General features: G+C 33.5%; 1 protein-coding gene across 2 annotated transcripts in view; it reads left to right on the top strand.

The window, feature by feature from the left end:
• Positions 1-27,846, top strand: part of NAV3 (neuron navigator 3) — a 327,264-nt gene that overhangs the window by 114,095 nt on the left and 185,323 nt on the right. For both annotated transcript variants that reach the window (XM_045553320.1, XM_045553319.1), the window contains exons 6-7: positions 17,753-17,821; positions 20,991-21,130. In XM_045553320.1, coding sequence (XP_045409276.1) covers positions 17,753-17,821; positions 20,991-21,130 — 209 coding nt within the window. The remainder of the gene's footprint in view (positions 1-17,752; positions 17,822-20,990; positions 21,131-27,846) is intronic.

Raw genomic sequence — 27,846 nt, 5'->3', positions numbered from 1 at the left:
AGATAATATAAGTGGCAAAGACAGAGTTAATGATAAATCTTTCTGAATTAAAAAAAATGTTCTTTGGGGAATTTGAGAAATTATGATCTCTGCAGATGATCACTGCCCTTCTGCTTTTCATTTTGTAGGAGCAAATCAAGAATGTGCTCACTTTCAGTTAAGATGAACTTACCCCTACCAAACTCACAAGTGAAATTGCAAAATCCCCGGGCACATGTTTCCTGAGTGACTTGTCTGTTCCCTTTGCAGGCCCTTTGCAAGTTTCCCGTGACCCCTACCACACACGTTGCTCTTGGAACCCTCTTCCCATTGAGGACAGTTGCCTTCCAGGGTTTCTTTTCCAGGAAACATTATTTCCTTCTGGGAGATTCACTCTGAAACTGGGACAGTTTACAGCTTTTTGGCCAAGGGTTATAAATCTTGAAAAGTATAAAAGGAAGTTTAATTTAAGATGACAGGAAGGCTCTAGTAATTTAAGCCCTCATGAACCTGGCTTCAATTAGTTGTTTAACTCAGTTCTGTGTTGTGGCCTATCTAGGGTGCTCTTTTAAAAAGTCAGTGAATCAATTAACTTTAAACAAAAAAAAAAAAAAAAACAGAAAATGAAATAAAGAGAGACATTTATGAAAATTTTTTTAAAGCATATATTTTTTTCATTCCTAGAGAGAAATAATTGAAGAGAAAGAAATTATTCTTAATTGACTGAATTTGGAAACCAAGAATGTGTAATATTAAGAGAGAGAGAGAAAGCATGTATATACACATGTGCAAACATTTTGTTTATGTTCTATGCTTTTATTCTAGTTAAAAAGCCTGGTGAACACTGGTGCTTCTGTTTTTATACATGAAGACTCTTCTATACAGTTTTGCTTATTTTACAGTCAGACAAACGTGGGCTTGAATCTTGCCTGCCAATTCCCAGTGGAGTGAAGGAGTGATTTTAACCTGCTCTAGTGCCAGTGTTCTTACTTCTAATATTGGAAAGGTGGTAAATTTCTCATAAGGGTGTTGAAGATACCACATGAAATGACTTATGTATAAAATGCTACTTAGCATGACACTTAGCATATAATATACACTCAAACTAGCTGTTTTCATCTTTCCTTCTCCCACTTAAAGACCATATCCCATGTATAAGAAAGTATACTGACCAACATCAGAAACCTGAAGTCAGCCACATCGCTGTTCTCCCTGTCCCTAGTCAAGTATGTCCACTCCACTTTTAATTTTAGTAAATATATAAAAATACTTCAAAGGGATAATACTCTTGTGATTAAAATAGACTGATAATGATCAGCCCTTCACATTCCCAGTCTAATTACACAGAGATAACTCATCTAATATTTTTAAGTATTTTATTTAGTAGCTACTCTCATATAGCTAAATAAAATACTTCTATCAGTAGTTTGTATCCATCATATTGGTTGTCTTTTGATTCACACTTCCCCATTTCTCCCCACTCTCATTAATTCATTCAACAAATATTGATTAAGCACTTAATATGTTGCAGCCAATCTTCTTGGCACTGGAGATATAGCAGAAGACAGAGTGGATTTAAACATCATTGTTCTCTTGAAGCTTTTGTTCTGGCAGTGGGAGACAATAAAAAATATATACCAGTAATGTGCTGATGATGGAGAAAAATAAATCATAAAAAAGGAAATCAGATGTGTGGGAGCCATATTTTTGCAAATTTAAATAGTATGCTAAAGAAAGTTCTCACTAAGATGATGACAGTTCTCAAAGAAAGTGGGAAAACTTGTGTGATTATCTTGGGGTAGAGTATTTCAGGCTGACACAGAACAAGGACTTAGACCTTGAGTTAGGAGCTCATATGGTTTATTTCAAGAAGAGAAAATGTCTATTCCAGTTGGGGTGGATCAAATGAAAGAGGTAGAAAAAGGAGTAAGATCTAATTCCCAAAAAGGCAAGGAGTAGTACAAATCTGTTGCCCTTGTAAGGACTTTGGCTTTTCCTCTTAGAGAGATGGGAAGCTACTACACTGTTAGAAGAGATATAAACAGGCATATAAATGGATTCTGAGTTGAAAATAGGGTGTAGTGGGGGAAAAGTACTAGCAAGGAGTCACAGAGAAAAGCTTGGACTACCCTCATAAAAGTAGAGAAAGGATGTTAAATTCCCAGTGAATTCTGAAAGTACTGCTAGTAGAATTTGCTGACAGATTTGTAATGGAATTGGTAAACAGAAAGGAGACTCTAACATTGAGACTCTAGATTGTCAACATATTAGCAGTATTGTCTGTTAGAAAGATGGTATTTCCATTCACTAAAATGGAAAAAAATTGGGAGGATCAAGTTTGGTATGGAGAAGGTCAGATATTCACATATTGGCATGTGAAGTTTGAAACATCTTTGAGATATATATATCTAAGTGGAAATATTGAGGAGGACATTGGGATTGCATGATGAGTTTAAGGGACAGATATAACCTATAGATAAAAATTATGAAGACATAAGCATATAAAGGTTATGAAAATCTATGAGACTAGACATGATAAAGTCACCAAATTGTGCATAGATAAGGAAGAGAAGAAAGCTGAGGCCTTGGGTCAGGAGCCCAGCAATGTTAGAGATCAGAGAGAGCAAGACCTGGTGGAAGAGACCAAAAACAGTCAGCCTGTAAAGCAGGAAGAAAACAGAGAGCTTGATGTCCTGGAAAGCAAGTGGAAAACATGTTCCAAAGAGGGCAAAAAGATCAATAGTCATAATTTATATGACACCTCTTCTGTATTCCAGTCACCATTCTAAGTAGTTTATACACATGTTCACTCTTTCAATCATCACAGCAGGCCTACAACACAGGTACTGTATTCTTAATCCTACTTTTGAGAAAAGGAAACTAAAAATGGAAAGGCCAATTAAATTGCACAAAGTTTCATAGAGAGTAAGCTGTAAATTGAATTCAGGCTCTGATTACAAAGTTTGTATTTCTCACCATTATTTGTGGGACCTCAACTACATGAAATGTTGCATATAAGTAGGATGAGTACTGAGAAATCACCTGTGGATTTTGCACTGTGGACTTTGATTAGAGCTGAAAACTAATGGAGTGTCTATAAAGTAGCTACTATAAACATGTTCTGCAGAGTCAAGACATATACTCTGATTATTTCCTATTCAAAGCCTTTCTGAAAGTTGCTATTTGTTTAAATTCAAGCATAAAATAATATATCACTTTAAATATGTGCTAGAGCTCATTGTATAATGGTTTGGGGGGATCAGTCCAGGTAAACCAAGGGGTGTCTATCTGCCAGCATCTTTTTCTTTGAAAATATTCAGTTATAGTTTAAATGCTTTTTGCTTGTTCAGGTAGTTAGTTAGTTGGTTTTCGTTTGTTTGTTTTTGTCTATAAAAACATCTGCCCATGGAGTGGTCATAGACAAAGGATGACAGACATTTAATCTTGTTCTTTTTATAGAACTTTGAGCTCATCTGCAATTTTTCAGTCCAGCTTTCCTCCTTACTCTTGTAGGCTGAATCCTCCCTCCGTGTGTATACTACGGCAAGGCTTTCCTTACTCTGCACTAATATTCCTCCACTTACTTCCTGTTCTCCAAAGTCTGTTGATGTCTCTTGCCCGTTGATGGCCCCTGTCCTTTATCCTGTTCTCCTTCATGTTATGAAATTAAACTTTTATTAAGCCTCTATTGACACATTAGTGGCACCATATTAGAGAGTTTGAGTCTCAGTACACATGGACAGAATCATTCTTAGTTCTGATAACTTATTTTTCTTAACAAAATCAGGATCAATTAATTGCGCTTAATTTTCTAGGCATAAAATAAAAAATTATAATTATACTTTATCTTTACAAAGGAATTATGAAAAGATAAATACATTCTGAAAGTATTAGACTGACTCTTAATTTAGAGAATTTAAGACACGCTTTTTGACATAAATGTTTAGATAAAAACAATGATGAGCCACTATTTTATAATTGAGCTGTAACTACCAAATCTTTTTTATATGAAATGTGTATCATAATAGAACTGTGACTCAGGATAACTAATTAGTGCTTCATTTATTTAAATATTTACCACAAGACATTTTGATGCACTGTTTATACTTTAATGAACATTTTCTCTCAAGTACCAGAAATTTGGTTTTAACCACCAGAAATTTGGTTTTAACCACAAATACTAGATTTTTAGTATTTATAAGGGACTCTCTTCTCAAATAGAGCACTGATAATATAGATTTCATTATTTTACTTGCAATTTTATACCATATGAAATTATTTTGTATTAATTTGTTTTCTACTGAAGACTGACTTATTTTCAACCTATTGATCTACAGTAGAAACTGCAATGTTCTCAAAAGCTATAATAATCATGTTAGACCACTAAATTATTTTCCTGTAGTCAAATTTACATGGAAAACCAAATTATAATCAAGGGATGACCAGGTGAGCATGGATCTAGGGGACATACACATTTTAGCAACTGAAATAGTCTTGCCCATGAGACTATAATTGTTGGACATGTCTTCATTATAAAGCACACTGTCAACATTTCCCTCTTCATATTCCCTTTCCTATAATTCTACTTCCGATCATCCCCACTGCATCCCCCTTTCTGATTGACCTCTCAGTTTCATAAGATGTATAAAAAAACAAAGAACGAACTAAAAAACAGCCTTCTCTCCTTGAAAGGCTGTGTGGCAGGCTCTGGACCAAGGCTCACCATCAGAGAGATGTTTTGAGACTCCATCCACCACTTTATAATATGAAACTGATTGTATTGATGATTGCATTTGCTTTGTAGTAAATGGGAAGCAACCTCAATAGAATAGACTGTCTCATAAATCTTTACATACTTTACAGATATGAATTTACATAATTATTTTTAAATGTAATTAGTAAAGGTAATTTTCATGATCATATTTACTAAGAAATCATTGTTAACATATTTTATGCTGATTGTAATGCTTTTTAGGTCTTGAGAAGTATTAAATAATCCAGTTTTTCACTTATCAGGGTGGTCTTTGCCAAAGTTAGTTTAAATTTTTAGTTTGAAAACATAGCTTTGTCTACCAGTATTCAGGGGACTTTTTTTTTTTTTTTTTGAGATGGCTGCATTAAAATGAACTTTTGGAATGGAGCTTTGAATGTACTGACATGTAATTTAACTCCATACTGAAAATTGTACATGGAAAAAAATCCATGTAACAGCATAGTATTTTGAGCTATGCATAAGTAAAAGCATTGTGGAAATCTAATTTATGGTAAAATTGTCAAAGAAATATGAGCCTGGTTTCCTGAGTTCTCCTTTATCTTGAAGTTTGAAATTCCTAAATGAGCAAGAGACTTTGATGCTGTAAAATCTTACACAGGCATCTCCCTCTTCGGTTACTGTTTTGAGATCTCACAAAAGCAGACCATGCAGGTGGCCTTATTAACTGTCTGTAGAAATTTAAGATAGGACAGAGGTTAAAATATATTTTCATACCATATTTCACTAATGGGATAAGTTATCACAGTAACCTGTCTCAAATGCAATCGGGATGATATTTCAGCCACCCAGTTACTAAAAAGAAACACATGTGGATAAAAGCTATTTCTGACTCATTTATGGATTAGGCAATAACTATTTTCAGTGAACTCTCAGCAAAATTTAAGTATAAGGACAAAGTATTTTATCACATACTCTGAAGTGAGGACAGTTGTTGCAAAATGTCTTAAATATGTTTTTTTTTAAGGAACATATATGGTTTTGAGGTACAAAGGACGTATTTGCAGAAGTGGCTAAACACCTCTGTTTTTCTTAGAGCTAATAGCTTGTCAGTTAGCATTTTGCAGAAGTTCACAAGGATGCTGCAGAAGGGAAAATCTTTACACTAAAGGAAGAATTTGGTTTAAGGCAATCTTTAAATCTTAATTCTGAATATATAGTTTCATTCCTACCCTGAGCAATCATAGGACATATAAAGAAACGTGTTTCAGTCTATCTCAGTCTTAAAAATCATTAGTGAATGTATTTTACTGTCTTCAACATTTGTTCTTTTGAGTAAAAACTCTTAGCATAAGGGTTTTAAAAAATATATTTAATTATAATATGTCTTGGGTAATTTATTCACCATTTTTCTTTCAAGCCCTGTTCAGTGAATTTGAAAGGAAATAATTTTTGCCTTTTTGACATGATACCATTTTATAGAAGAGAAATAAAGTTAGGAGGTAAAATAGGCCACTAAAATCAAAACCCAAGAAATTTCTTACTTTGTATTCTGAGATTTTTTTTTCTTTGTATTCCTCCTTGTTTCCTTGGAAGTCATGCTGTTAAAAGAACAAATGTGATATTATGATTAAGCATGCTTTTCTCTTTGTTTGAGAATCAAGAATACTAAATGTCTGACTATACAGGGATTCTGTGTAGGGATTTCCACTCTTATGATATGTTTATATGACTCTAAGACTGAAGGTTAAATAGACAAGGCAGGAAATAAGGATGATTCCAAAATAATTTTCTATAAAATTCTTAATATAGATGAAGTTATAAAAACCTATGAAATGTGAAAGATTGCCTTTACATTCTACTTTGCTCTGATAAAAATAGTTTATTTGACTACTTCTGTATTAAGTACATCCATTTAAAAATTACTGCCTAGGTCTGATTTTTATTTTTTGATGAACCAACCACTGTCTAGTTAGGCAAAGTCAATGCATACCATATGGTATGGCTTAATGAAAGATGATACTGTTCCTAGTGATCCTTTTAATATTACATTAGAGCTTAGTGTGCTATTCCACTGGTGATATGCAAGTTCACATATGACCTTTCCACAAATAAATTGGCCCCCACCACGTACCCAGAGTTATACTAGATATGTGGCTGAGATACGGTGACATTGTTACTTTTCAAATTGTCCACAATCTTACAGAGTACCTGCAAATGTAAATGAGTAGTTTAATAGGTGTGTTAACTAATTTAACAGAGTACAAGTTGCTCAGTGACCAAAGTTAGAGGAAAGTGCACACATGAAGACACTGATGAAGGAAATGCCATTTCATATTCAGGAAACTAGCTATTTGGCTGAGGAGAAAGTTTAAGTAGAAATGTGTTCTGGGTATCTATAGTTGTTTAAAGAAAAACACCCCACTATCTAGTGACACAAAACAATAACCATCTATTAATGCTCACGGATTTTGTAAACCAAGAAATCAGGCAAAGTGCTGAACAGATAGGTTGTCCTTGCTCCCTTATGTTGGTGGTATCAACTGGGGAAGTATGAGGATGGCTGAGGTGTCATGAACTTCTGGGAGGCAGAACATCTCTGGAGGGAGAATCCACTTCCAAGATGAATTCTTCAGTTGCAGGTCTGGCAGCTTAACTGGAATGGAGACTGCATATGACCACTGAAGCATGGTGGCCTCAGGGGCATCCTCCTTCTTAGACGGTGACTCTATTAGTTAAAGAAGGCAGAAGCCCACCCAGATTCAAGGAGGGAGTGGATAGCGCAAAGATATCACCTCCCCATGGAAGGATTATCAATGAATTTATTATATGCCTGTGTTGAAATCGTCATAGCGTATGATAAGACATAAGACTAGAAAAGTAGGCAGAGGTCAATTTATGGAGACTGTGACTTCTGTGATGAGAAGCTGGGACTTCCTGAATGTAAAAGAAAACTGCTCAGGAGATTTTTTAACAGAGGAAAAATGAGGCTATTTGTAATTCAGAAACACTGCCCTAGTGACAGGGTAGGGAAAAGATGTGCTTTGTGGAAAGAGTAGGGAACAACACTGCAGCCATAGTGACAAGAGTGAACAATTTAATTTTAGTGGATATGACATTGAAGGTCTGATTAGAACAATCGATTTATTAACTGGAAGTAATGGTAAAAGGCAATCATTATATTTGTATTTTTGTTGACTAATTGGATGATGATGTATTTCAATAAGAAAAGAAAAGATAATACAATGGTGGGAACCAATGAGAGGAAGGAGGTGGAGAGAAAAAAGTTCAGATTTAGCCTTCTTCGGTTTGAGATTTTAATGGGATTTCTAGATGATCGTTTCAGGAGAGTGGCCGGGGCTAGAAATACTGACCTCAGGACATTAGTTTAGCAATGTTTTATTGACTGAAAAAATATAAATAGAAGAGATAGCTCATGAAAATAGTATAAAAGTAGGCAAAAGGAGAGCTGAGCACAGAACTCTGGGGACCACAAACATTTGTGGGTGAAATAAGCACATGAGAATAATGTTCTTTGTTTGTTTTGCAGTGTGCTGAGTTGGTAATTTTATGCTAACTTCTTAAAAGCAAATGTTTTTCTATTGAGAAATGCCTCATCTCCTGAGACACTTAATCCTAGTCTTCCAAATTATTGTGAAATTTAGAATACAAATGTAATACAAAACTCAGGTTGAAATATTTAAATATACTACATCAAACTATATCTTCTTCTAATCACTGTGTCACAAAACAAAACATTTATTAAAACTCAAATTTAAGATACTTTTTGGGTTATGTACACTTTCAAGAGATATAAGTTCTGGAAGGCCCACCCTGTATGTGTGTTGTTTTGGGAGTGGTGGTTCTTGGATGTCTTATTGGGACAGTTTCTGATGGTTTTTTATTGGGCCAGGTCCCATAGGCATTTATATTGTTGAGTCTGGGAAGCAAGAAGAGTGAATAGTACCTATAAAAATTTTAGGGAGGATAATATTTAATTGTATTTGCTTTCAAGAAATCATGGTTTCAAAGCAATTTTAAACTTGGAGACCAAGAGCCATCATTCAAAGCTCAGCCATTACACTGAAAGGGCCATACTTATGGACTTTCGAGTAAGAATATATTAATAGTCACATCAAAAGTGATAGGTGAGAACCAAAGGATGTGGTGTTGGGAAGACAACCAAGTACAGGGTAATTGTAGGGACTGAGAAATATAGATGTTATGTTATACAAAGTTCACGAGAATATTTACAGAGCCTTCAGGGACTCTCAAATGTTCATCTGAATTCCACTGCATTTTCTTAACTGTTGTAGCACTTATGTGTACCAGACACTCTTCTTAGTGATTTACAATTTAGTTCTCACAAAAAGCTTGAGGTAGGAAAAGTAATCGTCCTCATTTTACAGATGAGGAAATAGGCACAGAGAGCAGATGAGCTGAATCTGAGCAGAGCAGCTGACTCTAGAGTCTGTGCTATTAACCAATGTTCTAGATCTTTGCTACTGGCATTTCAGTTCATTACTTCACAGAAAATAAATATTTTAATATATCATTTTTTGCACATCCACATAATATTTTTGTGTTTCTCTTTCCAAGCTTGAAATAAATTGTTTCCATAAAATATCAAATTACACTTTTATGAAGAATATTTGAGTTAGTATACATGATTTTAGGGGTTATAATTCTCAGAGGGAAAATAGTAATCTCTGAATGCTTAAACCTAATTTTTCCAATTAAATTCTTTCTAGCCAGTTCTTATACATGCTAGGTGGTCAATAAAAGTATTTTTAATGATTTATTTATTGGTTGGTTGTGTAAATGAATATATCCTTATTAGAATAAGGGGAACACAGAACTAAGTTAAATTTCTCAATACCTATGTCTATTTGCCACTTTGAAAACCTTAGGAATATGAATTTGGTTTCTTTTTTATTCATTAATTCAACATCCAAAAGCATTTATATACTTTATAAGTGAACTATCATAATATGATTATGAAGTGAACTTTATGACCACTCTGAAGGTGGGATAACTTATTCCTGAATGTCCACCCTCCCAGTATTTCCTGTTATTTCCTCCACTCCTTGAATGTTGACATAACTTAGAATTGGACTCTTAATTTTTTTTTCTCTGCATGCCCTATACTGGGGATGTTTAACCTCATTTCTCTATGCTCTTTTCTATGTAAATGTACAGTGAAACTCAAGCCAGGGGCCCAGGAGTCATCTTTGATTCTTTCCTTCTTTCAGTTCCTACGTCCACTATTTTAACTTATCTCAGTTATTTACTTCTATTTCCTGTGCCTCTGTCTGCATTCAAGTTCTAATCATATTTTGCTTGAATTAAAGCAGTGAGCACCTCTTTGGTCTCCCTCTTGCCAGTCTTACTAAATCTCCCAGTTTCATTCTGCCCTCAATTCCTCCTTTACATATCTAAGAGAAGTATCTATCTAGTCTTGGAATTTATTATTTATTCTGCAATTAAAACCTTTGGGGAGTTCCCCACTACAATTAGGATAAAGACCAAATTCCTTAGCAAGTTGATGTGGCTCTTTAGGTTTTTCCCTGGACAAACAGTGGGTGTTAAAATATTTGTAGAATAAATGAATAAGACAAGAAAATTATTTAAAATGATCATAATAATTAAACAGTAGTTGAGATGATTCAAATATCAACTGCCTCAGCTGAGAATTTTTGGAAGCAGCTTGACAGGATCCAAAGAAGATAAACTTGATAAACTGAATGAGGTTCAGGTATTATGTTTTGGTGATTTCTATTAAAAATAACCTATGTGTATTTTGTTGGGGGGAAAATTTGATTATTCAGGTTGAAACTAAGGAACAAGATTTTATATATATGTTTTTACTCTGCATGGATGTCCACTGTTAGAATAACTAAAACAGAAATAGAGTCTTCTTAAAAAATCCTGTATGGAACTATTCAAATCTCCTTAACAATGTTTTGATGAAAGCATAGAGGAGAGATGGAAATAAGTTTTAACTTTCATTATAATTCCTCTTGAATAATAAGGGCTTTTTGAATCCTAGCTAAGGATTGTGAGGTTACCATACACATACCTTAGTAGAAAAAAAGTTCTGTGTTTGATTAGTAATGTCTGTAATGGATATAGGCATGGCTATTTATAATTTATGACATATTTTGTAGCCCTGACTAAAATTTTGTTTAAAAATTTAAATGATAATGTTTTCTTGGAAGACTGAGGCTAGTTGCTTAGATACTATAGTTATTATAATATTTAAAATTATTTTGATCATTTATTATAGATTTCTAGGTAAAGGGACTTGTTAAATGAAGTTGTTTATTAATATCTATCTGCAAGCCAAATAGTATCTACTAAAAGTAGATTTATTTGGGCTGCAAAAGATGAGAGTCTATAGGATATTATGATAATCTTGAAGATATTCACAAATCCAAAGGGCAATGAAAATATTCCAATTGATAATTTATAAGAATACAATATGGTATAAGAAAACAGAATACAGCTTCTAGATCTAACAAATTTAAGTCAGAATTTTAGTGCCATAATTTACAAGATGTATAATTTGTGCAAATGAATTAATCTTTAAAAGCTTCTGTTTTCATATTTGTCAGTCAGATGTATGGTATCACCTTTGCAGGACTGTTGTGAGAAATAAATAAATTATTGTAAATTGCTGTTGCTTAATAAGGATACAATAATAATTAGAGTCTTTCTGTTTCCTCCTTTAACATAGTTCTGATAATTCCATTCTTGAAACAATTTCCATTACTTAGAAGATGAAGATATAACATGCCATAGTATGGTAATCCCATCCATTAAATGTCAATCAGTTATTTAGTTATTGAACATATACCAACCCCGTGATAGGGACTGAGAAAGCAAAATGAATGTAACATAATTCCTGCTCTGGAGAAAAACACAATCTCTTCAGGAGACAGACACTTAACCTGACCAATTACCATATATTCTAGATAGACTAAGAGATATCAAGGAGATATTTGGAAAGGAGATTTTGAAGTTTAGGAATGACTGGAGTTTAAAATACAGATTTGCTGTAAAAGGAAGGGAGGAGTAGATTAACTGGTATCTGGGATTATGATTCTGAAAGTATTCATGGGCATAGCATAAAATTTTGTGGGTGGACCAGTATTTGGGAAGTAGGAGTAGTAGCTGGAGATGTGGCTCTTGTTTCAGGAAAGCTAAGCAAGATGAGGATTTCTAGAAGAAGGCCAGTGTTAGCATCTAGAATAGCACTGTGATGGAGGATGAGTACTAAAAGCCATAGTTTGAGATGTTTTGATTATGCTGTTTCACTTTGGAAACTACAGATTTTCTCCTTCCAAGGAGACTTTTGTAGATACCCTGTAGAGCACAGCTTCTTCAATTTTATTGTGCATAGGAATCACCTGGGGATTGTGTTAAAATGAAGATTGTGGTTCTGTAAGTCTGGGGTGGGATCTGAGAGTCTGTGTTTCTAACTAGTCTCAGGTGATGCCAGTCTTGTTGGTCTACAGACCACATTTGGAGTAGTGAGGCTCTAGTGGTTAGTAAAAATGGATAACCACAATTTAAGACCTGTTTACTTTGAGATTTCCCTCCTTATATTAAATGGATATTATAATTTCATGTGGGAATTTACACTGAAGCTGGAATAGGAAGTTGTGGCACTTTGCATTCTTCTGTGTTTTAAACACCAGATAAGTTCCATACTTTAAAAAAATAACTATATATAGATTTCTCTTCTTCCCTTCTCTGTTCAGGAGAAATAAAAAGCATCCCCTTGATATTTCACTTTATCAGAAAGATGAGCACATACTTCCTTTAGTAGGACTCACAGTGAGTCTCAAAATCCAAATATTTACTTCTTTTCTGCTTTTGTTCCTGATAATTTTTGCCTACTCTTTAGGAGTCTCATTTGACATTTCAGGAAAAAAATAATATATGCAAGCTTCAATCCAGATGTCTACTGGTTTTCTGACTAGGATTATTTACCCACACTTGCCTAAAGCTGTGTCTACATGTTCCCTGTGTCTGTTTTACTAACTGCAAGTTAGTTGTGCCTACTCACATGCTTTGTTACGTATATGTTACAAACTTGAACTTGGGAAATGGAGTTACGAGCACTGCAGGGAAAAATTCTTTTCTGCTATCTAGGGAGCCATAGGCAAAGAAGGTTGTTAAGAAAAATAAAAGCTATTGAGAAGGAAGGATTTTGATCTAACTCAGATCAAAAAAAGTAATGTGAGAAATGGGGAGCGATCGATCATGTGAGAGTTTAAAAGAGAAAAGAGAAAAAAAAAGACGAATATTGAGACTGAGGATTTAATATTGCTGTTCACTCTAAATTACCAGTGAGTTTTAAGGCTGAAGTAGTAGCTTAACTTTTATATAACATTACAAATGTTCAACTAAGCCTCTCTTACTATCTTCCTGTCTTCTTTTCAGATGAAGAGAAAGAACAGGGAGAGGTAACAGACATTTAAGCGTCATTACTAAGGACATAAGAACAGGTTGGCAGCAAAATTATAATTAGAACCAGAGTTAACAACTTTCTAATTAAATTACACGTATACACACATACACAGACTCATGCATACATGTACACACAATGCCTTGAACATTAAACAATATTGTAGAAATATTAGATATTAAGCCAATGTAATGATTCACCCATTGAGCTTCCAATGGAAGCTAAAGAGCCTGCAAAAAAAATAAAGAAATTGATTTTGCAAAAAGTCCATGCTTCTTGGTCTATAAACATCTAGGAGTGGCAGAGACTTACATAGCAACAGGCCAGTGATTTTTGGTAAGGCTGCTATTAGAAATGCAATTGGTATAATATGGTCCGTTGGTCGCTGGGATCATGAAAAATTGATGAAATTGATAAGGCCAATGAGTTAATTGCTGAAGTAATATTTTCTTTATTCTCAGTACTAGAAAATAGACTCTTATGGAATAAACCTATCCAAAGTAATATTGATTATTTTTGATATGCTAAGCATTTATGGCAGTTATACCTTGCAGAGTAATTACTTTCTAAATGATAATAATAAATAAGAATAGTGCTTACCCTACCTTTTATATTTTAACATACTAAATTCCATTCTAATTTCTCATAGACCCACTAATCAGATTCAGCCAGTATAAACTCACAGTGTACCTCATTTTATTTATATCCAACCATTCTAGGCCCCTAATCCCACTATGGATTATTTTGAATCAACTATTCAGCCTCATTTTATAAAAGAAATTTAAAGATATGTCTCTGAAAGATAAAATTTATTTTTAACATATTCATAATTCAAAATAGTTATCACACTTTAAAAATTAATATTAATTACTTGGTTAAATTTAATATCCAGGTGTTAAAGTTTCCTCAATTTTCTCATAAAATTTTAACAGTTGTTTATTGGGTCAGAATCCAAATAAGACTATCTATATTACAATTGGTTGTAAGTTCTTGTAAGACTCTATAGGTTTTCCCTCCATAATTTTTCCTTGCAATTTTTATGTTACATGAACTGGGTCATTTGTCCTCTTGAGTAATCTACTATGTGTGTTTTTATTGTTCTATTTCTGGACTATACATCTTTGAAAAATTGTTTCTATTGCCCAGTCAATAATTGTGTTAAGGATACACTCCCTGTTACTGTACTTACTATTGATTTGGTGAGATATGACATATTAGGTTTTCAAAATGTATTAGTTTTTAATAGGAGAAAGTTGGCAAACACTCAGTATCTATGACAGTCTTGTACATTTGATTGAATCACAAAACACCAGGAATTTTGTTACCTAAGAATGATCCCACAGTATTTATAGTCTCTTTTAATTTTGTCAAATTGAGCATGTTTCAAGTGTACTTTCAAGAAAATTTTCTGATAAATTATTCTATACTTTATAATAATTCAATTGAAAAGATTACCTTGGAGAAACCTTGCTATGTTTAAATAGCCTATTTAAAAGGTTGAAGTAGCTTATTCAATTTTTTGTTACATAAAAGGGTGCAAGAATGGTTATGGAAGCATAGATATATAATATGGGTCTAGGAGAGGATGAAATGTTTGCATGGACTTGGTGCCATTTAAGATGGCCCTTGAAAAATGGATAGAATTTGGTATGACAGGTACAGGTAGGAAGTATTCCCGTAGGAATTACAGTATGAATAAAAGCACAGAATAATACACAAGTGCAATTGAGGTAAGAACCCCTCTTAGCTAGAAAATTTATAAGGTGACAAAGTAGAACATAAAGGTGGAAACATAAGAATATTTTGTAGAGACCCTTGAATGTCAAATTTTACTTTGAATTTTACTGGTCAGCTGCATGTTTTAGGAAATTTATTATATCTCTTTGGGCTTTTCTTTCTTCACTTATAGTATCAAGAGACAAGCCTCGATGCATTTTATGGTCCCTTCTGGTTCTAATACTGCATTCTGGAGAATGAATTTGATAAATAATACAACATTTGAATTCCTCTAGGCCAGAGGTGTTGTGGAAAGTGTTGAAGGCTTGAATTAGTGTGATAAAACATGGAAATTGAAGGAGAACATAGATGCCAATGGATTTGTAGAGGTTGAATCAGCATGACTAGGTGTTGATTGCTTTTCTGCAATAATTGAAAGGAGAAAGCAAAGAGTCAACTATTAAGGTTTTAAACTTGCAGGATTAAAAAAATGGTCCTATGAATAGACATAAAAAAGAAATCAAAGGGAGGAATTAATTAGGACTTGGAGGATAAAAGAAGGAAAATGGTGAGTTTGGTGTGTAAGTTTGAAGATTATGTCAATGAACAAGTCTTTTTTTCAGTCGATATTGATAGTTGGCAATATAAAACAGCTTAATTCTAGAGGGTAAAATTTGAGTTGAAAATTTAGTAGGAAAGAAATTACTAAGTAAACAATATAAAAAAGTGTTTGGGAAAATAGTATGCACTCCTGGGGGAAAAATAATGTCTTTAAGAGATGGGGTTAAGAAGAAGACCCAGTAAATGAAAGAGCAAATGGACAAGAGTGATGGTAGACAAATCAGGTGAGCTTATTAGAGTGACAGTCTCTGAAAGGGAAAGGTTCAAAAAGTGGAGGGACCAAATTGGTCAAATACAAAGACTTTAGAACTTGGTGAGAACTGATGAAAATTCTTGTGTTCTGGGGGATAACAGCTTTACAAGTGCAAAGAAAGCAGGGCAGAAGCTAACTTTTAAGAGATTAAATGAGAGTTTGGTATAAATATATAGGTAGCAAGTAAAGTATTTTTATGTTATAAGTAAGAAAATACACATGAACCAGTAAACAAAACTGATTTTGGCTAAACCACTCAACTTCTCTGGAGTTTGTTGTTGTTGGTTTTCCAGTTTTACACTAGAAATTATAATATGCCACTTCTTTAAAATCATGGAGGAAAAATCAATAAGGGGCTTTAGTTCCCTAATAAGAACTACATTGTCTCATTGTCATCTCTATTGCCAATATTTGTGTCAAGTTAGAAAGTATAAGGGAGTATAGGATAGACATAGTGGTAAGTATTGATAGTTCTCTTACTCTTGGATTGACAAGTAAATGGAGAAGTTCACAAAAGATTTTTCTTCATCTTGGGTGTTTTTATTTTTTAGTTTAATTTAAATTACTATCTCATCGCATTAAGACAGTTTGGTTTTTATTTCTAAATTATTCCCTGAGATTATTGTTTCTGAGGTAGTTTGGCCAGTTGTGGACAGTTGTCTCAATGCCCAGTGTAGTTAGACTACAAAATGTATTATATGCAAATAATAATATATCTCATGCCAGATGTGAAAAATAACTGGTCTGTGAACCTGAAAAGCCCCCTCCATATGAGGATGTATTCCCCTTGAGGCAGGCAGTTTTAAGAACCAGCATGTTCCTACCACAGACTGGCTCAGTGTAGTAAGGGTTAATTTAGGAAACACATCATCATCCTAAGTACTCATTTCCTTGACTAAAATACCCTCTGCTTAGCAGCAAAGCAATTGGTTCAACTGCAGCAGAGTTCCAAGTGATTCTAGCACCCCCATTCTGTTCTTGTTTCCTTGGAGGCCTTGGAGACTGTGCATGCACAGCAACTGGGTTCGTGTAGAGTCATCACAATTCACCTGAGAAGTGGTTCTCCACTCAGGCATCAACCTATGAGCATTACAGGGTGTGTGAACATGTCCTGGGTCTATTGGGTCTAACCATATCCTTCAGAACACTGATTCCAGAACACTTAGGTAACCCAGAAATGAGTTTAACTTAATGTGAAAATTTGCATTTTGTTTATAAAGTATCGCTCTTCAAAACTTGTTTAAAAAATGCTTTCTTGTGTGTCAATGAATAAATATTTTAATTTAAACAGTTATTAAGAAATGTGATTTAAGAATGCCCAGAAGTTGTCATACATATTTCTTGTTTATTTTGAAGAATTTAATGCCACTTGAATTTCAGTTTTTGTATAGATCTTTCTTTAGACAAAACATCTTTTATTTTCACTTGAAAAAAATATAGTACTAAAGACCAGCAATAACTCATTAGCTAGAAACCAGATTTTGTAATCACTTGGCTTCCAAAATAATATTTAGATTAAAAAAAAGCAAATTAGGAAAGTTTGCAGAAGAAACTGACTCTCATGCTTCTTTTTCATTTTAACCTTTTAAGAAAGAGATCTTTCAATCGTATAAAGTTTCACTTTACAGTAGTCACATAGTAGTCACAAAGATTCTGGAGAGACAATGACTTTCACTCAGTCATTTACAAATATTGAATTTTTTATAAGGTGAAATAACACTATTTTTAAAATATTAATAATATCACAAAGCCATAATTTAAAGTCAATGATAACACATTATTATGAGGGGTGCACGGAATTATTTCATAGTGCATTCATAATTGAAGGTCACGTTGTATATGTTGCATTACCATAATTTTCTAATTAATTTGTTCTTTATACATGTTTATATGTGTTCCAATTGCATTTCATTAACTCATAGTTTTCTTGTAAGTTTGTGCTGTCTTTCCATGTTCAAAGAATCTCTTTAATTCAATTTCTCTGTTTCTCCTCATACAGTCTGGCAGCCAGATATGCAACTCAGTCTAATCACAGTGGAATTGCAACCAGTCAAAAAAAGCCTACTAGGTCAGTTAATATTCTCTAATTTATTGCTTCTTAGTGATATTCAAGTAAATACCCAGTGATATTTTGTCCTATCTAAATTTTTTTTAAATGACACACTTCCGAATGAGAAGTTTAGAACACTGCATTTTTCCAGGCAGATTTCCATACATAGCCTTAGGGATGAGCATGTTTGTGTTAGATAATTAAGTGGATTTTGGCTTCTTTTTAGTCTAGTTGTACAAAATGATATGACTGGGCTGAAGTCTAGGTTCTAGGGTTAGAACAAATAAAGAAAAAATTAATTTGTAGGCCCCATTCTTTCCAGGTCACACAATCTGGAAGTTATGCAACAAGCATTTACTTTTTGAGATGGGCATGCATTAATTATTGCACATTTTAAAGCAGAATTGAGAAACATGGCTATATTTTGGTGGAGAAGTTAGTTCCAGGTCAGCATGGACTGTTTTTCTATCTGTAGTATTTTAAATTTTTGCTTATTTATGACATATGTTTTAAAGACAGTCTGTTATAATAAAAGCATTACATGCTGTTTGGGAAATATTGATGCATAAAAATATGTTGAAAGATTGGATTTTTTTAAAAAAAAGTGTTAAATTGCTGAAGGCATGATGGTATCATGGAAGAGCTAAGTAAAGCCACGGCAAAATACCTCTGATCGATATGTGAATTCTGTGTGCCATCTCACTCACTGGGGAAGTATCCAGTGGTTGTTTATTAGTCATTGTTCCATTAATGAATCATATTAGGCAATGCTTGACCACAAGGACTACTTCTGATGCTTTGAATTGAGGTAGGTGCCTTTTCCCTTGCCTTGGCTTTTTAAGTTATGTTCATTTTCATAGTAGTCACAAAGATTCTAGAGAGACAAATTTAAGAAAGTATTTAATTAAAAACTAAAATAAATGATGTAAATAACAATGTGTAAGGAACAGTGACCTGCCATGTACAATGAGCAAATGAGCATTTTTTATTACTCCTTCTAAGACTTGGGCATATAAAATATATTTTAAGTACTTTGTTTTAATAGAACCTCTCTCTCTTTCTCTCTCCCTTTGCTTCATCTCATTTCCCTTTTATTGGTTTGATGAATGATCTGGAGGCTCTGGCTGCCTGTCAAATTAGGGTAATGAGAAGAGCAAATGCGATTTTTTAATTTGTTTTAATTTGTTCTTCTGAGGACTGACGATCACTTGGCTTTATGGGTCACAGTAAAGACTAAAATGTATTTTAATTGCTTTCTAGAAATGGGTCAGTTTTCATTGCAAGCAGGGCAGGTTTTGTGACAGAATTTGTTTATACATTTGAGTTTGGAATGAATTTTCTGTCTATGGCTATGTCTACAGGAATAGTGCTGAGATTTATTATGATTGGGATATTTGGCCAAATAAATTCGTTGAGTTCTTTCTGCAGAGAGCAATCACTGGTACTATAAATTCCTAGTGTCTGTGGTTATTGTGCTATACTTACAAACCCTTGTAGATTCATTTGAGCAAAAGTTAAATGCTGGAATCATTTGGAAAAGATTCTAATCTTGTGTATGACAAAACCTCTAATTAGCAAAATAGCTGAAAGGACTGTTTATTAGCCATATGTATTTAAACTGTAAAACATAGTCAACATTTTGAAACTATTAACTGTTCTGAAAAATCAACACTTTTGTTTTTAAGCTGGTATTTGTTTATTCCTGATGTTCATTCCATTTTGCAATGCCTGTTACTTTTATAAAAACATTTATATTTTCTAAGGGTTTGATTTCCTAATAATCTATGGAAATAATATAGTCAAGTAGTATTAATAAACGTGAGTTAAAATTTGAATATTATAACAACTGAATTGTGAAATTTTGATATATTGGGTGCCAATATACCAGATATAAACAATCTTTTCTTTAAAATTTTTATACAAGAGAACTGCAAAAAATATTCAGTACTGTATTTACAGGTTCTAGATTGTTTTTGTTTGTTTTTCTTTTCAAATAAAATTTTTCACAGTAGTACACAGTGACATTCATATGGCGGCAGCAAATACTAGCAAAGCTGTTGTTAACCTTTAATATCATGTTTTTCTAAATGACATTAGAATGTCAATATTCTTAACTTCTAGTTTTTCATATATGTGGATTTAGTTTATCATACAATGTGTGTTAGTATAAAATCAAAATCTCATAATTGCACATTTTAAACACAGCTCATTAAATAATTGATAATTGAAATTTTAATGTAGATATTGCTTAAACAGTGAAATAAACAATGAAAACTGATACTTATATAATCCAATAAAATAACTGTAGGTTATTGGACCTCCTGTCAAATTGCCTTTGTTGTAAAAGAGCCTGTGTATATTTCCTCATGTCCTGTTTTTCATTCACAAAGACTAGCTGAAGATGCTGTCACTGTAGGTATATTTTAAATTGTCATTCAGCTAACAGCAATTTTCTCCTGAGATTTTCATTCTTTCTTGTCATATCTCCTCTGCGATCAGTTGGTTGCACATGGGAGATAACCAAGTACTTATTTTTGGCAATAAAATAAAAAAGATTTTCGGTGAGGTAGACCAGTCAAATATAATTTAACTCATGATCTGAGTCCCAGCACCATGTTTTAATTAAAGTAGTCATTAGCTAAGATAATCAATAAGCATTTGCTGTTTTCAATTTTTCAGTAGCTTTATTCTTATTAAAGCTTATTATTAACATATGAGCTGACTTAGGCTACATCCACCTATATTTGTAAAAACAAATGCCTCATACATTGAAAAGAACACTGTAACAACAACTGTGAGTTGCTTATTAATGTGCAGAGAACATAATAAAGTTAAGTGTTATTGTTTCCCTTACTTTTCATGTAATTACTACAGTACTTATAAGGCAAAGTTTTCTTCATCAGGGGTGGGGTAAGTATAACTTTTAAGTTAAAGATTACTTTATTTTGATTATTTTACATTATTACTACTCTTTGGGAGCATGTTTATTGTAAAGTGAAACAAGATTTTTCTGAAGATCTCCAGCCTTGTGTTTAGCTATTAGTCACTTAAACCACCATCTTCTGCTAAATAGATTTCAGAACATCATATATTATAGTTTTCTTATTTACTCTTCCCTGATCAGAACCCTGCTTTTTGCCTTTTCATAATGTACAATAATGACGTAATTTTTCTTACACTATTTCAGGCTTCCAGGGCCCTCCAGGGTGCCAGCTGCAGGCAGCAGCAGCAAGGTCCAGGGAGCCTCTAATTTAAATAGGAGAAGTCAGAGCTTTAACAGCATTGACAAAAACAAGCCTCCAAATTATGCAAATGGAAATGAAAAGGGTAAGTTTTCACCTATTACATCATTATGGCACAAGTCTAACATGAGTCTCGGGAATTACATGCTAAATCTAATATTTGAGCAGTGTAACAGCTTTTGGGATAGAAATGTTATCAGTGGAGTTTCATTATGTTTCCTAGCTGCCCCCTCCTGAATTCTCGTTTTCTTATTTGAAGAACATTTTAAGCAAATAAACTCGTTTATTTTAAAGTAGTTAATTATATACCCAAGTATTAAATCTGTTTCTCAAAAACAGTTCCTCCCAGGAGTATATAAATACTATTTACTTATGCATTTTTAAGTTTTATGAAAATTTATCCTAAAATCATAAAACTATGTTGAATTTATTTGAATCCTTAGCTTCAGTTAATGTAACTATCATAAGTGTTTTGGGAAGTTAAGATTGGAGGACCAAAAGTTGACACATAATTATGATAGGTATTTATCTTTGCAAGCAGCAGGTCCTGGGAATATTATGACCTCAGTTTTCCCCAAAAGATAAATTATTCTTATTTGTTTTGTTTTCTTAAAATAGTATATAATATAAATATAAAAAAACACTAGGAAGAAAGGACAATTAGTGGGATTATTTGTTAAAGGCGTATTATAAATGAAGTGTATGCCACCCAGTTCTCTGTGATATGCAAAATGTGCATTTAAACTCAAGAGACTCTGGCTTGCTGCCTGTCACTGCACAGCAGGGCAGAGGGTGTGAAGTTTACACCTGAACCATGAGGAAATCAGTGTTTTCATATCAGTAGAACTTCAAACTTCTCTTCATAATATTGAGCTCTACATGGAACAACACTTGAAGTTACAAAGTGATACAGATATTTAGTTAGTAGAATGGTTGGCAAGTTTGGTTTGAATAGTTCAGCGAAGTAGGAACACTTTTGTTTGGACTAGATAATTGCAAATCATTTCAGATAGGTGAATGATTAGACAGTTTTCTCTTACTCAGATATGAATTGACAGATGTGATCTATGATTTAGATACTCTTTTGTGAAAATCTCACCCTCCGATGAAAACAAAATTGGGCAGACTGTAAACCCGTGAGAGCAGAGCAGTGTGTCTTGATCTTGCAATATCCCCGGCTCTTGAATTGAATGAAAAATTTTAAAACCGTGTATTTGGAAGTTAGGAGTTTGTCTTGAAAATATAAAATATTATCAAATCTTTGATTCAAGGTATAAGAAATATTACTGAAGACATACTCTTCTTGGGGAAAAGAGAGATGACATTTCCTTATCAGAAAAACATTTCCCCTTGCTCTGTAACTTTTTTTAAAAAGTGTTATATGAGTTTAGGCTAATAGTTCCTGTACATGGTATGAAATTTCTAGAGGAAGCTAACAAGCTTAGAAATAGAGATGTGCTGGTTGGGTGCTCATGCCTGTAATCCTAGCACTTTGGGAAGCTGTGGTGGCAGGATCACTTGAGGCCAGGAGTTCAAGACCAGACTGGACAACACAGTGAGACCCTGTTTCTACAAAAAATTTCAAAATAATTAGCCAAGAATGGTGGTGGGCACCTGTAGTCCCAGGTACTTGGGAGGCTGAGGCAGGAGGATCACTTGAGCACAGGAATTGGAAATTATAGTGAGCTGTGATCACACCATTGCACTCCAGCCTGGGCAACAGAATGAGACCCTGCCTCAAAAAAAAGAAAATAATAGAAAGTAAATAAAGAAATAGATAGAGATATGTCGAATGGACTGCCGAAGTATTTCATTAAGCTACATTATACCACAGTTATATAATATTTTTTCCAGAAATTACTAATAATGTTGGCAGAGACTTAGAAATGTTAGCAATGGGATGTCATAATATATCTATATGATTGTACTATAATGTGAAAATTTTTTCTTTAACTTCATTTCTGTCTCTAAAAGTAAAAATTCAAAGATAGATAAACATTAACATTTTTTCATGACCACTCAACCTCTCCCACGTATATCTAAGAAGCAGTGAAAATTAGAAAGTAGCAATATTTATAATAACCACAAGATGGAGACAGAGACATATAATATGCAGTCTTTCATCATACAAAGCAGATTTCCTTAGGTCACATATTTACAGCCAAATAGAAGAGTTTTCATGGTGAATTAGCCATTAGGTTTAATTCCAACTAACTAAAAATTCCGAAACATTTAAAGTGTGTGATCTCACATTGAAAAATATTTATAATATTATACATCAAATCTAGGCATTAAATGTCTATAAACTGCCAGTAATAACTTAAGCTTAAATTGCATCATATGATGCAGCCATTTGTAATTTGTTTTACATACAATATGGAATTTGCTATTAAACATGGAGTTACAATGTTACATCAATACATCCAATATTAATGTTTCTGAATCAATCATTATGCCATGCTATTTTATATTTCCAAAATAGTATCTTAAATTATAAAAGCAAACAAAACAATAAGAAATGTTACATATAAAACTATTTATAATTTATTCTGTATTCAAATAATGCATATTTTGATAAAGATGTTTGATTGAATCTTTTTGACATGAAGATTTATAGTTCTAGCATAATGTACATAAAAATATAAGATTCCGTCTGCTGACAAGTTGATCCATATCATAAACTAATTTGCATACATATCTTGGGTATGACCAAGCAAGGTGAAAATTAAACAAGGATTTCAAAGTTTACAGTATTATAATGACAGAATTCAGAAAATACTAACTTGAATGTCCTAATTTTAATTACTATTCCTCCTTAGTTGTTAAAAATTGGAACATTTAAATTAATAATATATTTTAAGTTAATATTTTATTTGAAGGATGAATCAAATTATTTGTAATGTGCTCTTTGAATGCTTCTTAATGAGATGAGTTATATAAATCAGTTCAGGAATCTATAGAATTTGTAATAGATAATAAAGGTTTATTCACAATTAAAACAATTTCACTTTTTTATTTAAGAAAAACAAACTGTTGAAAGCACAGTAGCTTTTCATATGTATGATTTGTAAAAAAAATTGGCTTATTTGAAAATGAATAAGGAAAGGAAATCAATAGAGAATCACACTCAAAAGATATTTCTAATATAATTTTAATAGTAATGCAATTCAAAAAAATAGTGTGTTCATTTTCCCATTTCACCAAATGAATCAAAATATCAGAGCACATTGTAATGGATTCTCATTTGCAGAGAAGGCTGAAATAGAAATGTTACAATAGAATGCAGTACCATCTCACCATTATGCTGAAGTGGAATATGAGAACAAATCTCTCAGAACAAGTTGTGAAATGAAGATAGCATCGTTTATAAAGCATTTCTTTTGAGAGTCCTTCAGTTTCTTCTCCTGATGACCTGCCATTCAGAAACTGACAATGAATAATACATTCTGATGCCAGCATTTATCCATTTGCCCAGGCACACTTTAAGTGTACTCTAGACAAATACATGCTCTAAAGAAAACCAAATATCTATTCACTGGAAATCAGATCTTGTAAAAATCATACCATGGCTCATTTGGACATGTGCTTGCATGTCTGAAGCAAATTATCTTAAGATGTTATTTTTGTTTTATAAAATCTGTGCAATAAATCTGAACAATGCTAAATGGCTTATTATTAAGATTATAAATATCTCTTTATTTGAAATCCACTTTCTGAATTATGATCTATAAACATGTATCATTTGACAGAGTCCCTTAGTGGAGAGGTGTTTTTGCGTGTTGCCAAGAAACATGCCACAGCACCTGAGGGAATACTGCCATCTTGTTACTGTTTCCCACATGTGATTGTTACATTATACATGTACTTGTACTGAAGCGCAGAGTTCGTTTCTCTTCTGGATTCTGATCAGGTTTCTTCTGGTGGGGGAGCTTTTGCTTTTATTTCTACTCAAAATAGCATTAGTAAAATTGATGCCAAGGATTTATCAACATTTTAATTCAACATTATAAAGCAATAAAAGTTAATGAGAATTTTGCATTAGTCATGAAATTGGGGCAGCTCATTGTCGGCTAAAACACAGATGTCTAGCTCTTAAGGACTTTCTCCTCTAATTACTCTGAAATAACTTACAAAGTCAAAGAATTGAAGTTTTACATTTTCAAGCCAATGCAAATGTGTTTTAGTTATCATACTACTTTACTGGTGATGTTATTATGTGTTTTACTGTGACTTTTTACTTTATTACTTAACACTCATAGAAGCCTAATATATAATGTCAACATCATAATTTCTAAGATGTTATGGATTTTCATGAGTTACCATAACTAGGTACATATATTAGGGGATATTACTATATAGATGTGGATGTATATGTTTTTATTTATGCATATATGTACACATAATAAAGTGTCCACAAATGAAATATGCCTGTACAAAGATTACATACTGTTTTGCAACTGGCCGATGAATGTAACCTTCCTTACATTTCACAACACTCCACAAAGTGTCACTCTAACATTGCAAATGGTACAATATAAGCAAGTTCAGAATGGAGAGAGCCTCCAGGATCCCTTACAACAACATCCCATGTTTCTGCGAGTCATTATAATTGATGGCTGAGGTGTTACACCTGCAGTCATTTATGCAAGGCAGTGTGGGGAGGTGCACAAGGAGCCATTTAGTAACAAGACATATTTGGATTTGCATCCTACTTTTTTTCAACTTTTGAAAATATTTTAAAGGTGTTTTGGTATGTTGTTATAAAATGAGAGTCTAAATTAATTATTTATCAAACCAGTTGCCATGGCCACATAACTTAATTGTTTTCTTCTTTTTGCAATAATCTGTGATGCTTATGGTATCCTATATTCAACTGGGGCCATCTATGTCATTGAGCACAATGTCTGCTATACTGGGAATACCTTAGAAAGAAAGATGCTGTTGTCATCATTGTTGTTGTCATTTCCTATATTTCTGAGTTGAAAGCTATGTTGCTTCAATGTAAGCAATGTACTATTCAGTGAGGAAAAAGAAATGAACAGTTTGAGGATGGTCCCTATACACTTTCTCAGGCTGATAGCGCTGTTGGCATCACGGTGGTAAGCTCTAAAGATAAGTGAAGTTCCATAGAAAATTGTTCTTCTCTATAGTTTCCATATGCCTGTTGTGACTGCCACATTTACTTCAATGTATTAATTTTAGAACTACATTGGCATTGATCACAAGTCATCAGTATTTATTTGCAAGGTGAGATAACTGAACATTAACTCTGTGAATTTAGATGTTTTGTAATCATTAACTAATATCCATTCTCACATCAACCCAGAGCAATGGGTACAAGTAGGATGCTGAAAAAGATAGTCTATAGTTTACTGAGTAGAAAGTGTCTGTGTGATGTTCTCTCCATTTATATTCTGCTCAATGAGGAAGAAGGAAAACGGGGTTACCCAGTTAACTTTACTGTTTGACAAGTATCTGACTTTCTGGAAAGCCATGCCAACAGAATTTCTGGGCATGCAGAAAACACATGGAAAAAAAGATAGTGAAAACCCTCCAAATTTTCAAGACAGATAAACCTAAGTTCCAATTTTTATTTTGCCTTTTCTAAGTTTTACTATATGTGTGATTAAGGAAAAGTTACTTTCTCTTACTAAGCTTCTAGTTCCTCCTTTCTAACAAGAGAAATCATAAGTATATTGCAGATTATTATGGGTTTAGATGAGATACCATGTATAAAGAGCTTATAAAGTATTTGGAATAAAGTAAGCAGTGGATGAATAATACTATTTGGTTATGGTGGCATTGGCAGTGGTGGATGTGGAGGTGGAAGAAGAGAAAGCAGAAGAGGGAGAGTGGCAGAAAATTGCTCTTTGGGGACCAGAGACAAGAGGCAGGACTGTAAGCAGAGATAGTCCATGAAAATGCAAGATACAAATTCATTTCAGGAATACCTTTAAATATGTGCTTTAGATGTCTGTTCTTTGCCCCATACTGAGAAGCAACAATATCAACGTTCAGAAATGTATCACTGGGACTAGGCTACTTATTACCGAATACATAGATGGCAGAGACTAGAATTTGGGACTGCACCTCCTCTGTAAAAGCCACAGATGCTGCCATTTCAGCTGCTGTTGTTGGGCAACCTTTCTTGTGAGCAGTCCGGAAAGCCTCTTATTATTTCAATGCCTTCCTGATGCACAACGACCTATGATTTGCCCTCTTAATGAAACCTGAAACACCTCATTGCTGCTATATAGAGACAGTCTGGGGAGAGATTTAGAGCTGAGCTTAGGGAAGTATCTTATATGTGTGTACTCACCTGCGAATGATTTTACAGCTGTTGCTATGACCATTACTGTAGGTTGGAAGTGAATATTCCTCTCATTTCATTTTTGAGTGTAGTGATGTTGAAATTCCTCTTCTGTACTTGAACTTCTATAGCAGTCTACCTAGTTAATATCTTCAGCTTGTTTTCTCTTTTCTAAGGAAGGAGCACTTATTCCTATTTTTCTTGTCCATTAGCCACTTAAAAAGTGTCCTGGCTAGTACTTTTCTACCTTCTCCTCTCAACCCTACCACATCTCTGCCAGGAGTCTCCTGATTTCTTAACCTCGTTGTAGACACACAGCATATACTCACTAAATATGTGGCTAAATGATGAGAAAAAGGAAAAATTGATGGGCCTGTTTTGTTTTTAGTGATTCTTTGCCACAAACTGCTAAACATCCAGATGAACTCAGAGCTGGCTGAAGTTCTAAAAGTTCAAAGAGTGAAAAATGTCAATATTGTATAGCTGTGGAA

This window comes from Lemur catta, chromosome 6, assembly GCF_020740605.2.
Source record: "Lemur catta isolate mLemCat1 chromosome 6, mLemCat1.pri, whole genome shotgun sequence".
Classification (NCBI taxonomy): domain Eukaryota; kingdom Metazoa; phylum Chordata; class Mammalia; order Primates; family Lemuridae; genus Lemur; species Lemur catta.
This window is presented reverse-complemented; position numbering and strand designations above follow the sequence as displayed.